The sequence below is a fragment of the Hirundo rustica genome, chromosome 25, assembly GCF_015227805.2.
Source record: "Hirundo rustica isolate bHirRus1 chromosome 25, bHirRus1.pri.v3, whole genome shotgun sequence".
NCBI classification, from domain to species: Eukaryota; Metazoa; Chordata; class Aves; order Passeriformes; family Hirundinidae; genus Hirundo; species Hirundo rustica.
The window spans coordinates 3,278,285-3,293,605 of record NC_053474.1 but is presented as its reverse complement, the minus strand read 5'-3'; the positions used below and the strand labels follow the sequence as shown (position 1 = coordinate 3,293,605).

The following is a 15,321-nucleotide window of genomic DNA, read 5'->3' as shown; positions in this document are numbered from 1 at the left end:
CGCCGGTACCGCCGGAACCGCCGCCGCAGCGGCATCGGGCGGGTACCGGCACCCACCGCCCCTCCGATGCGCCGGGCCGCCGCCGGGCCCCGCGCGCCCCTTGGCTGAGGAACGAGGCGACGCCTGCGTCAGACCGCCGGCGCTGACGTCACGGGGTGCGCGCGTGACGTCACCGCGGTGCGGGGAGGGGGCGGCGCGGGGCTGCTTTAACGGGGGGGGTCCCCGCAGGGGAAAGGCGGAGGCTCCAGCGGGGGCCGGGCCGCGCCCGGGGCGATAACGGGGCTGGGGGCGGGCCGAGACTGCCGGTCCCCGGTGTAACGGGGGCACCACGGGCGGCTCGGGCCGGGCCGCGGCGGCGGAGCGGGGCTGGACGGGCCGGGGCTGCCGCTGCCAAGCGAGCGATGGGCCGGGGGCTGCGGGGCCGGTTCGCTCCCCGAGCCCCGGTTGTCTCCCGGGAGCCCCGAGCGCGGTTGCAGCAGCAGCGGAAAAGGAGCGCCCGAGGCGCGGGGCAGGTGCGGGTGAAGGGCGCTGCCCCGGATCCCGCACGTGGGTGGTGACACGGGCCCGGCTCCGCCGCCGCTTTTCCCTGGGGTTCTCCTTCCAGCAGCCCCGGCGGGGCCGGTCCCGCTGTGATCCGGGAACGGCCGCTCCTTTCCCTCCGCACCGGCATCCCCAGCTCCTAATTAGCGTGATAACCCGAGGCTGGGGAGGCTGAGAGCGTGCAAAGCCCTCGGAGGTGGAGGGGATGAGGATGAGGAGCTGGGATTTCTCCTTAGCCGGGGAATTCGGTAGGAACTGACCCCTGTGCTGTGCAGGCTCTGATTTCTGGGTCAGGTTTGAAATCCGAGAGTTGGGAAGGGCAGAAAGGGCTGAGGGGGTTGTGCCCAGTGGGAGAATTCCTATATCTGTGGGCTGGGAGGTGCTGCCTTGCTCCAGGAGGGGATTCCAATAGGAATTATCCTGGCAGGAACTGGGAGTCGAGAGGTGCTTTCCTCAGCACAGAGCTTCTGCTGAGAACAGGCTCCTTCCTTCCCAGCCGGGGCTGATGACTCCTAAAATCCTCCAGATGTCCTTAAAGCCTCTCCCTTTCTGTTTCTGCAGAGTCTGAGAGGGTGGAAAGGCTGTGATGAAGAACCAGGGAGTGGAGACCAAAGCGGCTCCACGTCCCTCCAGGACAAGCAGCGGGATGGGGCTGGAAGAGGGAGATTCTCCAGATGCTGCAGCTCCCCCAGAAGGTGGGGGATCCCTGGGGGGTTCTGTCCCTGCCCACGGCTGGGGGCACTGCTGGCATTCCCTGGAACGTCTGAGGGCGGGTTTGAGCCTGGGAAGAGCCTGGGAGCTGCTTTTCCTGCCTGAATCTGGGCTGCTGTAGGGGGAAAAGAATCCTGGTTTTCCAAGGCAGAAAATCCTGGGATTTTCCCTTTATTTCTGTGTGTGTGCCGTCCTTGGAGGAGCTCCCCTTTCCCAGCTGCTGCTCCATCCCCTGTTTGATCCCAGGGATCCAGCTGCTCTCACCCAGGTTTAAAACCCATTGTCATGCTAAAAAGCCCGGCCCTGGAGATCCGAGCCTCTCAGGAGGGGGGGAAAAAAACCTCACACACAACCTGCTTTCCTTAAAAAAAAAAAACCCTACAAAACCAGAGGGCAGAGGGGGGAATTTCCCCTCTTGACAGATGTCAGGGGCTTGGTCATGCTCTGCTGATGAAAGGCGAGGCTGCTGGGAGCGCCCTGCCGTTGTCAGGGCAGCTGGCTGGAGACGCAGCCGCAGCAAAGCAGCTTATCCTGCTGCCGGTGCGGCCAGGAGAAACCTCCCGTGTCCCCTGCGTGCTTCCAGCGGGGCTGACGGGGGGGACCCTCAATGCTCTGCCTTCCCCTTTTCCCCCCCAACAGCTCCCCTGACTCGGGAGGATCCCAAATCCTCCCGCGACGTCTCGGAGGAGCTGAGCCGGCAGCTGGAGGACATCCTCAACACCTACTGCGTGGATGCCAGCCAGGAGAACCCGGCGGAGGACGGAGGGCAGGGAGAGCCCCCCGAGCCCGAGGAGCCCGAGAAGAGCCGCAGCGAGTCCCCCAGGAACGGGGAGCAGGAGCCGGGCGGCCCCGAGATGAACGGGGAGAAGGAGAACACCAAGGGAAGCGAGGAATTCCGGCCCGGAGAGGAGGGCGGCGAGCGGGATCAGAAGAAAGCTCAGGAGAAGAAGAAAGCCAAGGGTTTAGGTGAGGGATTCCTGCCTCATCAGGGGTTTGGGTGAAGGATTCCCTGTTCCCAAAGGGTTTAGGTGAGGGATTCCCTGCTCTCCACGGGTTTAGGTGAAGGATTCTCTGCTCCCCAAGGGTTTGGGTGAAGGATTCTCTGCTCCCCAAAGGTTTAGGTGAAGGATTCTCTGCTCCCCAAGGGTTTGGGTGAAGGATTCTCTGCTCCCCAAAGGTTTAGGTGAAGGATTCTCTGCTCCCCAAAGGTTTAGGTGAAGGATTCTCTGCTCCCCAAAGGTTTAGGTGAAGGATTCTCTGCTCTCCAAGGGTTTAGGTGAAGGATTCCCTGCTCCCCAAAGGTTTAGGTGAAGGATTCTCTGCTCTCCAAGGGTTTAGGTGAGGGATTCCCTACTCCCCAAGGGTTTGGGTGAAGGATTCTCTGCTCCCCAAAGGTTTAGGTGAAGGATTCTCTGCTCTCCAAGGGTTTAGGTGAAGGATTCTCTGCTCCCCAAAGGTTTAGGTGAAGGATTCTCTGCTCTCTAAGGGTTTAGGTGAAGGATTCTCTGCTCCCCAAGGGTTTAGGTGAAGGATTCTCTGTTCCCAAAGGGTTTAGGTGAAGGATTCTCTGCTCCCCAGGGGTTTAGGTGAGGGATTCCCTGCTCCAGCTGTGCCAGAGGATATCAGTGCATGGATAAATGGATTTTATCCAGCACTAATCATCGTCAGAGAAATCAGAGCCTTGGATGTGTTTGGGAGCATCCTCCTGTTCCATGGGTGTGAGGAATGCACCCAGGGCCGGCTCTGGATTCCCTGGGTTTCTCTTCTCCTGGGCCCAGCTGGCTCCAGCCAGCCCAGGGATGGTTTTCCCGTCCAAAATCCAGCTGCTCCAGTTGTTCTCCCACCACGAGGAAATCCTGGGAATGCTCTGGGGACCTTCTCAGTCCCCCCTTTTTCCCCCTTTCCAAGCCAGAACTCCGTGTAAAGCCGTTTCATCCTATTCATTGCGTTATTCCCATCCCACGCCTCGTTCCAGGCAAGGAAATCACTTTGCTGATGCAGACCCTGAACACCCTGAGCACGTCAGAGGAGAAGCTGGCAGCTCTGTGCAAGAAATACGCTGAGCTGGTGAGTCCTGGGCCTGGGGGAGGATGTGGCAGCTCAGGGAGGCAGGAGAGGCCTTGGAGAGGGACGTTCCAGGGACACACTGGAGCTTTGTGGTGTCCTGGATTGTCTGCACAGCAGAGGGTGGGTGCTGCTGGTGGTGCTGGTGAAGCGTGGGCAGAAGGGATTTTGGCAAATTCGGGCGCCAAGAGGAGCTCAGATCTGTTTTCACACACGCAAAGCCTGAATCCCACGTTTAGCCAAGGTGCAGTTCCAGCCGTGGATCTGGAACTGGAGAAGGTTTGGGGCTGCCTGTGCGTGTCCAAAGCGTCCTTGGGCGGCTTTGCCCCGTGCTGGAGGAGCGCGGAGCTCCTCCCGATCCCAGCAGGATGGGGATTCAGGACGCAGAGAAGCCCCTGGGCTCCGTGTCACTGCTGCTCCGCTCAGAAGTGTCACAGCAGCCCTGTCCCGAGGGGCACAGCGAGCCGGTGTCCCCTCAGTGGGGCACAGCCCTGCCCTTCCCTGCCGCCTCCACACCCCGTGTGCTCCCCTGTCGCAGCTGGAGGAGCACCGGAACTCGCAGAAGCAGATGAAGATCCTGCAGAAGAAGCAGAGCCAGCTGGTGCAGGAGAAGGATCACCTGCAGAGCGAGCACAGCAAGGCCATCCTGGCGCGCAGCAAGCTGGAGAGCCTGTGCCGGGAGCTGCAGCGGCACAACCGCACCCTCAAGGTGATCCCCGCCCGCGGCGCTCCCCCTGTCCCTCACAGCCCTCTCCATTCCAGCGAGCTCTCCTCTCCCAGCGCTCCCCTGGCCCTCGCAGCCCTCTCCTTTTGGGCGAGCTCGCCTCTCCCAGCGCTCCCCTGGCCCTCACAGCCCTCTCCATTCCAGCGAGCTCTCCTCTCCCAGGGCTCCCCCCGGCCCTCTCCATTCCAGCGAGCTCTCCTCTCCCAGCGCTCCCCCCGGCCCTCACAGCCCTCTCTGTTCCAGCGAGCTCTCCTCTCCCAGGGCTCCCCCCGGCCCTCACAGCCCTCTCCATTCCAGTGAGCTCTCCTCTCCCAGCGCTCCCCCCGGCCCTCACAGCCCTCTCCATTTCAGCGAGCTCTCCTCTCCCAGGGCTCCCCCCGGCCCTCGCAGCCCTCTCCATTCCAGTGAGCTCTCCTCTCCCAGCGCTCCCCTGGCCCTCACAGCCCTCTCCATTCCAGCGAGCTCTCCTCTCCCAGCGCTCCCCTGTCCCTCGCAGCCCTCTCCTTTTGGGCGAGCTCTCCTCTCCCAGGGCTCCCCCGGCCCTCGCAGCCCTCTCCATTCCAGTGAGCTCTCCTCTCCCAGCGCTCCCCTGGCCCTCACAGCCCTCTCCATTCCAGCGAGCTCTCCTCTCCCAGCGCTCCCCTGTCCCTCGCAGCCCTCTCCTTTTGGGCGAGCTCTCCTCTCCCAGGGCTCCCCCTGGCCCTCGCAGCCCTCTCTGTTTCAGAGAGCTCTCCTCTCCCAGCGCTCCCCTGTCCCTCGCAGCCCTCTCCATTCCAGCGAGCTCTCCTCTCCCAGGGCTCTCCCTGTCCCTCGCAGCCCTCTCCATTCCAGCGAGCTCTCCTCTCCCAGCGCTCCCCTGGCCCTCACAGCCCTCTCCTTTTGGGCGAGCTCTCCTCTCCCAGCGCTCCCCTGGCCCTCACAGCCCTCTCTGTTTGGGCGAGCTCTCCTCTCCCAGCGCTCCCCCGGGCCCTCGCAGCCCTCTCCATTCCAGCGAGTTTGCCTCTCCCAGCGCTCCCCCCGGCTCTGCCAGCAGGGCAGTGCCGTAATCCCGGCGTTGGCCCATCCTCGCCCTCGGTATCCCAGCTGTAATCTCGGGGTTTATCCGCTGAAGGAAGGGAAGGGGGAAGGCCCAGAGCCGTTTCCTGATGGATATAAGGAACGAGGGGAGGCTGGGTGGGTCAGGAGCACCGCTTTGGGAAGGCCTCTGCCTCACCCCACGCGTCCCTCGCGCAGGAGGAGGGCGTGCAGCGCGCCAGGGAGGAGGAGGAGAAGAGGAAGGAGGTGACCTCCCACTTCCAGGTGACTCTGAACGACATCCAGCTGCAGATGGAGCAGCACAACGAGAGGAACTCCAAGCTGCGCCAGGAGAACATGGAGCTGGCCGAGAGGCTCAAGAAGCTCATCGAGCAGTACGAGCTGCGGGAGGAGGTGGGTCAGGGCCGGGGCCGCCGTTGCCGCTGCCCCGGGGCAGGAGGAGGCTCCGGCTCCTGGCTGAGCCGCGCGTTCCCCCCGCAGCACATCGACAAGGTGTTCAAGCACAAGGAGCTGCAGCAGCAGCTGGTGGACGCCAAACTGCAGCAGGCCCAGGAGATGCTGAAGGAGTCGGAGGAGAGGCACCAGCGGGAGAAGGACTTTGTAAGTCTTGGAGCGGTGGCTTGGGAGAGGTTTTTGCCTCTCTCTGTGGATCCCTGGGTTGTAGAAATTGCTTTGCTGCTGCTGAGGACTCCAGGACGGTGTGGATAAATGTAGACGAGAGATCTCTGAAGTTAGGTTTTAGAAGATGAGGTTTATTGTAAGGGATGTGAGGCCCTGCTCTGAGCTGCCAGGCTGCAGATCGTGGCAAGGCCCAGGGAGAGGGGGAAGGGAGAGGTTGGGAGAGGAAATTCCAAGAGAGGAAAGTCCTCGGGGAAGGGTGCCAGGCAAAGAGAGCGTCCAGCCCCCTGCGACCCCTTATGAGGGCTCTTCAAGGTGGGCTGGAACAAGACTTGTGCCAATGGGGTTACAGATACCTGATACTTCAGGGGAGGGGTACAGGTGTGGGATGAACCATACATTGAGGGGTGAGACAGGACATTCCATTTGACCTCTGGGTCTGGCTGCAGGTAACTTTCAGATGGTCACAGAACTGTTTTCCCAGACATCCAGTATCCAATACATCTCAAACATCAAAACTTACTTTCAATTCTATCTCACCTACAGGTTTCTCATTCTCAGAATATAGGCAATCATATTTATAGGGTTTTTTGGCTTCATCCTCCCCAACACTGGGTGTTATCCCAGGTCTTGGCGTGTCCAGTGGCTCCTTCAGGAGCCTGCTGTGCTCCCTGTGCCGTGCTGTGCCAGGAGCATTCCCAGGTAACTGCTCTGCTCCTCCCCAGCTGCTGAAGGAAGCGGTGGAGTCGCAGAGGATGTGCGAGCTGATGAAGCAGCAGGAGACCCATCTCAAGCAGCAGGTGAGTTCCCTGCTCTGTGTGCTCAGCCTGCTCTGTGTGGGGCTGATTTCCCTCCCTCCCTGAACAACCCGAAGCTCCTTAATCTGGAAAGGAGAGGCGCAGGATCCCTCCTGGGTTTTCCTGGGTTCGGTTTTGGCGAGCTGAGGCTTTGTTGAGCGATGTTTCCCTGCGCTGGGAGCAGTCATGGGATCGCCCTGGCGCGGCCAGGAGGTGTTTGTGGAACATTTTGCTCTCGGGACGTTTCCCCAGCACAGAATTTCCCTTTGGCAGAGCAGCTCCTGCTGTTTGTCCGTGTCCCAGGGCAGCGGCTCAGCCTCTCCTGAGCTCCCTGTCTCTCCCCGCAGCTGGCTCTGTACACAGAGAAGTTTGAGGAATTCCAGAACACCCTCTCCAAGAGCAGTGAAGTGTTCACCACGTTCAAACAGGAGATGGAGAAGGTGGGTGACGCTTTTCCCTCGATGCTGCTGGGAGCTGGAACAGCCCCAGCTCCATCATTTCAATTAATTTTGGGGTCTACACCCAAAATTTGGGGTGACACATGAGGACCTGTGGGAACTGCAATCTGCTCCCTGAGGTTTATTCGTTTTGGGGTGTCCTGAGCAGGGCCAGGAGTTGCACTTTGATCCCCGTGGGTCCCTTCCAGCTTCAGGACATTCTGTGACTCGATTTTTGCCCTTTCTGTGATTCTGTAGATGACCAAGAAAATCAAGAAGCTGGAGAAGGAGACCACCATGTACCGCTCCCGCTGGGAGAGCAGCAACAAGGCGCTGCTGGAGATGGCAGAGGAGGTGAGGGGAGGCTGGGGTGGGACGGGGCAGGCGCTGCAAAGGGAGACAGAAGCTCCTGGGTGCTTTGGGTGCTGAAGGTTTGCTGGGTCACGGGGATTTTCCCCTCAGGTTTCCCTAGAATCAATCACGGAACGGTTTGGGGTGGGAGGGACTGTAAAGTTCATCCAGTTCCATCCCCTGCCATGGGCAAGGACACCTCCCACTGTCCCAGGCTGCTCCAAGCCCGGCCTTGGGCACTGCCAGGGACCCAGGGACAGCCACAGCTTCTCTGTGCCCCCTGTGCCAGGGCATCACCACCCTCACAGGGAGGAATTTCCTCCCAAAATCCCACCCAGCCCTGCCCTCCCTCCCTTTAAAACCATCCCCCCGTCCCGTCACGATCCCCTCTGAGCTTTCCACCTCTCCCTGCAGAAAACCCTGCGGGACAAGGAGCTGGAGGGGCTGCAGGTGAAGATCCAGCGCCTGGAGAAGCTGTGCCGCGCGCTGCAGACGGAGCGCAACGACCTCAACAAGAAAGTGCAGGACCTGTGCGCGCACACGGAGCCCCCGGAGGCGCTGAAGGAGCCCGGCCCGGAGGCGGCCGCCGAGTCCCCGAGCTCGGGGAAGGGCGGGCACAGCCCGGATCCCGCGGAAATCCCGGCAGAGCCCAGCGGGACCGAGGAGGGGACGCGGGGCGCGGAGTGAGCCCCGGGCGGGGCCGGTGAGGGAGGATCAGCTGGGAGCTGCTTTAGATTCCCCTCTCCCTGTCCTGGGATGGGTGGGGAAGGATAGGACACAGCCCTTCCTGGGGATGTGAGATTGGTTTTTTGTTTTTTTTTTTCTTTTTTTTCCTAGTTTAGGGTTTTTTGGAGGATTTTTTTTTTTTTTTTTTAAGATTTTATATATATATAAAAATATATATATATAAGATATATAAAAATGCGCAGGGCAACATTTTATCTGTGGATATCCATGAGAAGCAGAAGGGCCCAGCCAGCTCCCTGCCTGTGTGAATATTGAAAACACGGCGCCTCAGTCCCTCTCACGAAAAGACCTCGTCGCCGGCAGGCTCAGGAGAGCAGATCCAGGGATCTGTGTGTGCCCAGGGACAAGGGGCACCACCCTGGAGCAGAGCTGGGAGAATTCCAGGGCGTTCCCAGCGCCGGCTTCTCCCTCTTCCCTGTGTCCTGGACGGGCTCTCGCTGTGAGCTGAGGGCACAGGAGGCCGCTCCCCTCCTCTCCCTGGGTCCTGTGTCTGCCATGGGGACGAGGAGAAGCAGGAAAAGGGGGTGCCTGCTCCCACCCCCGGGAATTTTTGCTCTTCCCAGGCCCTGCCAATGTCTCCGAACCGCCTTACGATTCACAGTTGCCTCTTTGCTGAACGCACACGTGCACAAAGTGTATTAAACAGTTAATCCAAAGGTCTCATTCCCAAGTGTTTGGCATCGTTGTGCACAGGGATTGGGGAGGTGCCTCCCCCCAGCCCCGCAGGGAGCCGGGATCCAGGAGGATCAAAGCTCGGAGCTGCGAGTGCTCCTCCAGCCGCTGCTCCAGCCGGATCGCCGGGATCAGCTCCGGGATCTCCTCGGCCTGGGGGTGCCTGTGCTGTCCCAGCCACGCTTTTCCTTTCCCTCTCAGCTTGGAAGAGCATCTCCCCGGTGCTGCCCCAGCCCGTGGGGCCTGGATGTGCTGGGAGGGAGTTTAGGGACAGACGTGGGACCTTGCTGGCACCGGGTTTTGGGATTTCCCCTCATTTCTCAAGACTTTTTGTTTCCTCGCTGTCGTTTTGGAAGACTCGACTCGCTTCAAACCTCGCTGCAGCTTCTCTTTGTGACAGACTTTATTCCCAGCATTGCCTTCCTTGTGCTGGAAGCTGAAGCCAGCCCGCCTGGAGACCTTCCCCACCGTGGATGGATCCAGTGGATCAGTCTGGGATTCTCTCCGGCACCACAGCTGCTCTCACAGCTTCCCTCCATGAAGGACCTGCCTCCCCTTCTCCTCCGCGGGATTCCAGGGAATCCAGACCTAAGGAAGGCAGCAGGGCCGGGCTCTGAGGCTGCACAGAGCCGTGGCTGGACAATCCCCGGAGCTGTGGTGGCTCTGTCTTCCAGCCCCTCGCCGTTCCTCCGGGATGATCCATGAATGTAACCCCGCCGCGTTCCCAGCGGCCGGGCTGAGCGAGGGCTGCTGCCGCCGGGAGCTGGACTTGAGTGAAAGGAAAACCCCTTAGAAATTCACCAAACCTCCTTTTTTTTTTTTTTTCCCCCCCCTGTTACGGTACAAAAACCTCCGCGGGGGCTGTTGTGTGTATCCTGTATCCAATAGAAACACTCCCAACCCCGCCGCTGCCTCCGCTGTCTCTCGTTTTTACCGCGGGGAGAGGGCGAAGGTTCGGGCTTTGGGGCGGCCGCATCAACCTCGGTGGGACGCGAGTTCCCCGTGTCCCAGCGCTGAACGAGCTGGGGGAGGCCGGGGCGGGCAGTGGAGATGGGATGTCCCCGCTCAGGGGGGACATCGGGGTGTCCCCAGCACCTGCAGCCACCGAGAGCCACCAGCCCCGAGCGCCCCGGCCCTGGGGGTATCAAACCGCCTCCTCCCCGCCGGTCCCTTGTGCCCCCATCGGCTCCAGGATGTCCAAGATGGGTTTAAAATCCTGCCGGGATTTACGGCAGCCGCGCCCGGCCTGGAACGGGCGGGGGCCGGGACTGGTTTAATCCCGTCCCTGCCAGGGCTGGAGGCGCTTCCCGGCTGCTTCCAGCAGGGACGGATCCCGGGATCGCGGCGCCGCGGTGACCCCGGAGGGGACTCGGGGTAAAGCGGCGGCGGGAGGGGGCGGCAGGAACGGCCCGGGGACCCCGATCCTGCGGGATGCGGATCCCGGGGCTGGATCCGGGGATCCTGCGGGCAGCCGGTGTCCGGCGGAGCCTGGAGGAAGTTCCCTTTCCCTTTAAATGCAAATCCCAGGCAGTGCGGACGGTGTCCGGGGAGCTCGGGGTGCCCGGAGATTTCGGGGTGTCCGGCAGGATCGGAGTGTCCATCGGGATCGGGGCGTCCAGCGGGGTGTCCATCGGGATCGGGGCGTCCAGCGGGTCCCGGAGGCCGCAGCGGGCCTGGCGCAGGTCAGTCCCGGCCGTAGCGCTCCGGACAAAGGGGACAATGGGGACAAAGGGGACAATGTGGCTCCGCAGCTCCCGGAGCTGCCCGGTCCCGGCGCCGCCCGGGGCTCGGGGGGGGCTCGGCGGGACAAAGCGGTGACGGTGACGGTCCCCATGCGCTCCCTGCTCCGCTCCCGCCGCGCTGGTTCGGGGCCCGAATCCTCTTCTCCATCGAGAGACGGGGCCCGGCCGCGGCTGCGGCTGCCCGGCTCCTGCGGGGATGCTCCGGAGCCCCCCCGGGAATGCGGGACCGAGCTCCTGCTCCGATCCTCCCGCCGCCACCGAGCGCTGCTGCGGCTCGCGGTGGCCGTGGGGCACCGCTTAACCTCGGGGTCCCGCTGTTCCTGGCTGTCCTCCCTTATCCCGGGGGTCCCGGTGTCCCTCGCTGTCCCTCCTTATCCCGGGGGTCCCGGTGTCCCTCGCTGTCCCCCTCTTTGTCCCGGCTGTCCCCTCGCCCCTCCGCTGTGCCCCGGGCAGCCGCGTCCCGTCCCTTCGCCATCATCTCCGTGCGCCATCGCCTCTCCGTCCCGCGCAGGGTCCCGGTCCCGCGGCCCCCGCGGCCCCCGCGGCGCCGGCCATGGAGGAGCGGAGGAAGAAGCGGAGCCCCAAGACGTGCCTGGCCCAGCCGGTGCCCGCCGGGGCCCCGCGGCCGCTGCCCCCGAGCAAGAGCGCGTCCTTCGCTCTGCCGCTGCCCGCTCTGCCCTCGCCCCGGCAGCGGCCGCGGCCCCGCCGGTCAGTGCGGCCGGGGGGGACCCGGGGCAGCCCCGGCGGCGCGATGCCAACGCCGCGTTCCCCGCGCAGGAGCAGCAAGGAGCGGGCGCGGGCGGGCGCGGGGGGAGCCCGGGGGGCCCCGATCCAGCACAGCTTCCTCACGGATGTGTCGGACGTGTGCGAGATGGAGGGAGGGCTGCTCAGCCTGCTCAGCGACTTCCACTCGGGAAAACTGCAGGCGTTCGGTGAGGGATGGGATTTGGGATTTGGGATGGGGAAAATGTTGGATTCATAGGGAAGGAATGGGCTGGGGGATGGAAGGATGGATCCTTTCCGTGGGAACGGGAAAGCTGTGGGATGGGGGAATGTCCTGGATCCAGGGGAGGGAATGGGCTGGGGGATGGATCCAGGGATGGATCCACAGAGAAGGATGGCTGGGCTGGGGGTTGGGATTGATCCATAGGGAAGGGCCGGGGCTGTGCTGGATCTTCCCCAGGGATCCCAGGAGGGGATGAGCGGGCGCTGCTGGAATGTTCCGGATCTCTCCCCAGGGAAGGAATGCTCCTTCGAGCAGCTGGAGCACGTGCGGGAGATGCAGGAGAAGCTGGCGCGGCTCCACTTCGGCCTCGACGTGTGCGTGGAGGAGCTCCCGGAGGAGCAGAAGAAGGCGGCGGCCGACAGGAACCTGGATCAGCTTCTGGCACACGTGAGTGTCACCCCCGTGACACCGGAGTGTCACCCTGTCCCCTGCCTGGCCTGGGACACTCCTGGGTCCCCTCCGGTCCCTCAGCCTCTGCCTTTGCTCCCACAGCTGGAAGAGCTCAGCAGCTCCATGTATCCTTGGCTGGGGGTGGCCTGGTGACGGTGACAGTGGCAGGGGTGACAGTGATGGTGGTGGGTGGCAATGGCAACAGTGGCAGTGATGACACTGATGGCAGTGACAGTGGTGACACTGACGGCAGTGACAGTGGTGACACTGACAGTGGTGGCAGTGGCAATGGTGGCAGTGACAGTGGCGACAGCGGCAGTGGTGACACTGACAGTGGTGACAGTGGCAAGGGTGACAGTGGCAGGGGTGGCAGTGGCAGTGGTGGCAGTGACAGTGGCGACAGCGGCAGTGGTGACAATGCCAGGAATGACAATGACGCTGGTGACAGTGACGGTGCTGGCGCTTCCCCTTGACCCGCGCTCAGACAGAAGCTGCACCTGGCCGAGAGCTCGGACCCCGAGGACGCGGCGCCCTGACCTCGTCCCTGTCCCTGTCCCCGTCCCCGCCACCCCCGGGACCCCAAACCGGGCCCGGCCGGGCCCCCCCCGCCATGGCGGCGCCGGTCGCGGCCCGATGACGTCAGCAGGCGGCGCCGGGGCCATGGCGGCCGCGCTGGGCCCGGGGGCTGAGGACGAGCGGCGGCTGCTCCGCGGCGTGACCCGGCTGCAGGTGAGGGGCGGGTGGATGGGGCCCTTGGGGGCGCGTCTGGACGCGGGGGATGCTCCGGCCGGGGCCGGGGCCGGGGCGCGGCTCGGCCCCGCCGCGGTGCCAGCGCTGCCCCCGGGCCGTGCCAGGCCTGTGCCAGGGGGTTCCTGCTGCGGAGGCGGCTCCGCGGCCTGCGGGAGGAGTTCGAGGCCGTGGTGCTGGAGATCGAGGGGCACCTGAGGCACCTGCGATGGACCGGCCGCGTTCTGCAGCGACCGCGCTTCGGGACAGAGGTCCGTGAGCAGGGGGGGAGCATCCCGGGAATCGGGGAGCAGCCCCGGGAACAGCCCCGGGATCCGGGAATTGGAGCCCGCCGGCCGCGCTGAGCGCTGCCCGTGCCCCGCAGGACGGTGCCGACCCTGCCCAGCCGGGATTTGTCCCTCCGGGTGCAGCCCAGCCTCAAGGCAGTGCCCAGGTGATTCCCCTTTCCCTGACCTGACCCCACAAAAAGCTTTGCTGGCTCAAAGCAGGGCAGAGCGGGGCGTTGTTAACAGCTGGGGCAGTTCCAGACCTTTATGTTTTCTTTTGTGTAATTTCTTTTGTGTATTTTAACATTTTCTTTCGTGCATTTTAATATTTTCTTTGGTATTTCTTGGTAATTCGTTATATTTCCTCCATATTTTCTTCCTATTCGTCGTCGTATTTTCTTCACGTTTCTTTCGTGTTTTCTTTTAGACTTTCTTGGTTTGTGGGGGTTTTTTTTGTTTTGTTTTGGGTTTTTTTTGGTTTTTTTGGTTTTTTTTAAGATTTTTCTCGTATTTTCTTTTCCTCCCTGTATTGTTTTTTGGGGTTTTTTCCCTGTTTTCCTTTGGGCAGCTCTCCCCAGGGAAGCCCTTGGATCCAGGGCAGGCTGCACAGGATGAGCCCATTCCCAAGAAAACCCCGGAGAAGCCGGATCCCCCTGGAGCAGAGCGGGCTGGGAGCTTTGGGAACATCCCCCCCTCAGCCCCTCTGCCCAGTGGCACAACCCCAAAACCCCCCAAACCCCCAAATTCGGGGTCTGGTGCTGCTAAAAGCCCAGAAAAGGAGGGAAGAGCCCAGGAACGGGACAACAACAGCGCGACCTCGGAATGGGGCAGCGGCCACCTCGGAGCCAGCCCAGGTGAGGGACACAAACCCTCAGGGGTATCTCAGGAAAGCCAGAACACCTCCCACAATCCGGATTTTTTTGGGATTCTCCCGTTTTTTTTGGCAGAAATCCCGGCGGATCTGCTGGGCCTCTCGCGCTGGGAGCTGCAGTCCCAGAGGGAACATCTCCTGATGGAGCTGCTGTGGATCCAGCAGGCCATTGCCAGCAGGAAACAGGTGAGGGGCTGCTCCTGCCTCTCCCCAAACCCTTCTGGGATGGATCCATCCACCCATTTATTCACCATTTCTTACCCCTGCTCTCCAGGGGTTTTGCTCCGGGGTTTCATCCCGGCTTGTTTTCCTCTCGCTGGCAGTTCCTCATGCTGAAGCGGAAGCTGGGAATTCCCGAGGGCTCCGGAAGCGTTCCCGAGTTTTTGGGTCGGTTTTGGGAAGCCCTGGAGCTGCAGCACCAGTCCTGACGTGACAGTGGCAGCTCAGGGGGAGCTGCAGCTCCCTGGGGATGTTTCTCACTCCGGAAAAACGCGGGAAGCACGAAGCTTTTGTGGATGTTTGGTCCGAGCAGGGTCAAACGTCATCGGCCAGGGGGTTGTGGGGTGTCCTGGAGGGATCCAGCCCACGGGATCCCTGTTTTCCTTGGCTCGATCCAAGGGGGAAATGGAGGATTTTCACTTCCAGCAGGTGCTGCTGTGGAACTGGAATGGCTGAAGGCAGCAGGGAGCGGCAGGAACCAGCCCTTCCCACGCAGCTGTGCGGATTCCAGCTGGGAATTGCTGCCCTTGGGGCGGCCCTGCGGCATCCAGGGGTGTGCAGGTGGTGGGTTTTTGGGAACACTGAGCGGGGGGGGAGCTCCCTGACTGTGCTGTGCCGGTGTGGAGGGAGCGCCCATCCCCTGGTCCTCGGGGTCAGCTCCTTCCTGCCTTTGCTCTGGCTCTGGGAATTCTCTCCTGGGGCAGAGCCAGGAGAGGACCTGGTGCTTTGTCAATTCCTTCAGCTCAGGGACGTTCCAGGTCCCTCAGAAAGGGACTTTCCATGGTGCTGTGCTTCCCTCACCCCTGTGTGGACACTGCAGGCGTGGATCCCTTTGTTCTGCAATTATTTTTACTCTTTGGGATTAAAAATTAAAAAATTTTTAAAACCCCACTTTTCCTGATGTTGAACCTGTTCCTGCCTGGCTTCCTGATTTCTCCATGGCTGAGGGTGAGGTGTCCAGTGGGATTGTCCAGGACAGGACTTTTGGGAATTCCCAAACCATGACAGGGGGGTGACAGCAGCTGCTGATCCTGAAATCCTGATGGGAACGTGGTGGCTGCTCCTGTACCAGGATCAGATCCTGGAGGAACAAATCCTGGAGGAACAAAACCTGGAGGAAGAAATCCTGGAGGAACAGGTTCCCAGTGGTTCCTGGTGCTCTCAGGGTCTTGGATGTGGCCACAATTCCCTGCTGCTGGGTTTGCATCGGTGGAAACTGGGCTGGGAAGGGGCTGGGCTCAGCAGGGAGGGTTTGTGGTGCTCAGGAGGCTGCTCAGGATAGTTTGGGGTGCTCAGGAGGGTTTGGGGATGGTTTGGGGTGCTCAGCAGAGTTTCAGGTTTTCGGGAGGGTTTAGGGTGGCTGCAAGGGTTTGGTTTGGGTTTG

At 62.0% G+C, this 15,321-nt stretch overlaps 3 protein-coding genes across 7 annotated transcripts; all 3 read left to right on the top strand.

The window, feature by feature from the left end:
- Positions 1-18: 18 nt before the first annotated feature.
- On the top strand, positions 19-8,680 carry TXLNA (taxilin alpha). 5 transcript variants are annotated; one of them, XM_058423576.1, is made up of 12 exons: positions 84-177; positions 1,102-1,235; positions 1,891-2,217; positions 3,227-3,318; positions 3,854-4,024; positions 5,273-5,467; positions 5,555-5,674; positions 6,418-6,492; positions 6,837-6,929; positions 7,185-7,280; positions 7,692-7,980; positions 8,207-8,680. In XM_058423576.1, the coding sequence occupies exons 2-11, from the start codon at positions 1,127-1,129 to the stop codon at positions 7,962-7,964; spliced, it is 1,551 nt and encodes a 516-aa protein (XP_058279559.1). In that variant the 5' UTR covers positions 84-177; positions 1,102-1,126; the 3' UTR covers positions 7,965-7,980; positions 8,207-8,680. The 5 variants fall into 5 exon arrangements, with proteins under 5 accessions (XP_039941921.1, XP_058279559.1, XP_039941922.1 ...); XM_040085987.1 differs by having other exon boundaries at positions 19-155; positions 7,692-8,680; XM_040085988.1 differs by having other exon boundaries at positions 7,692-8,680.
- A 1,321-nt stretch (positions 8,681-10,001) lies between these two features.
- CCDC28B (coiled-coil domain containing 28B) lies at positions 10,002-12,417 on the top strand. Its single transcript, XM_040085993.2, has 7 exons — positions 10,002-10,070; positions 10,224-10,378; positions 10,950-11,146; positions 11,216-11,370; positions 11,677-11,831; positions 11,937-11,959; positions 12,319-12,417. The coding sequence occupies exons 3-7, from the start codon at positions 10,992-10,994 to the stop codon at positions 12,368-12,370; spliced, it is 540 nt and encodes a 179-aa protein (XP_039941927.1). The 5' UTR covers positions 10,002-10,070; positions 10,224-10,378; positions 10,950-10,991; the 3' UTR covers positions 12,371-12,417.
- Positions 12,418-12,467: 50 nt separating this feature from the next.
- On the top strand, positions 12,468-14,801 carry IQCC (IQ motif containing C). Its single transcript, XM_040085976.2, has 6 exons — positions 12,468-12,563; positions 12,689-12,832; positions 12,946-13,014; positions 13,416-13,701; positions 13,795-13,904; positions 14,042-14,801. Exons 1-6 carry the CDS (start codon positions 12,468-12,470, stop codon positions 14,144-14,146), a joined length of 810 nt encoding a protein of 269 aa, XP_039941910.1. The 3' UTR covers positions 14,147-14,801.
- The last annotated feature ends 520 nt before the right edge of the window (positions 14,802-15,321 follow it).

What these genes read in the sequence shown, in the direction of transcription:
- TXLNA (XM_040085987.1), top strand. Translation starts at nt 1,127, where the DNA reads ATGAAGAACCAGGGAGTGGAGACCAAAGCGGCTCCACGTCCCTCCAGG. An exon ending in GGCACAACCGCACCCTCAAG is followed by an intron (nt 4,025 to 5,272) that starts GTGATCCCCGCC and finishes TCCCTCGCGCAG; the next exon opens with GAGGAGGGCGTGCAGCGCGC. An exon ending in AGACCCATCTCAAGCAGCAG is followed by an intron (nt 6,493 to 6,836) that starts GTGAGTTCCCTG and finishes CTCTCCCCGCAG; the next exon opens with CTGGCTCTGTACACAGAGAA.
- CCDC28B (XM_040085993.2), top strand. Translation starts at nt 10,992, where the DNA reads ATGGAGGAGCGGAGGAAGAAGCGGAGCCCCAAGACGTGCCTGGCCCAG. An exon ending in TGGATCAGCTTCTGGCACAC is followed by an intron (nt 11,832 to 11,936) that starts GTGAGTGTCACC and finishes TTGCTCCCACAG; the next exon opens with CTGGAAGAGCTCAGCAGCTC. An exon ending in GAAGAGCTCAGCAGCTCCAT is followed by an intron (nt 11,960 to 12,318) that starts GTATCCTTGGCT and finishes ACCCGCGCTCAG; the next exon opens with ACAGAAGCTGCACCTGGCCG.
- IQCC (XM_040085976.2), top strand. Translation starts at nt 12,468, where the DNA reads ATGACGTCAGCAGGCGGCGCCGGGGCCATGGCGGCCGCGCTGGGCCCG. An exon ending in CCACCTCGGAGCCAGCCCAG is followed by an intron (nt 13,702 to 13,794) that starts GTGAGGGACACA and finishes TTTTTTTGGCAG; the next exon opens with AAATCCCGGCGGATCTGCTG. An exon ending in CCATTGCCAGCAGGAAACAG is followed by an intron (nt 13,905 to 14,041) that starts GTGAGGGGCTGC and finishes TCTCGCTGGCAG; the next exon opens with TTCCTCATGCTGAAGCGGAA.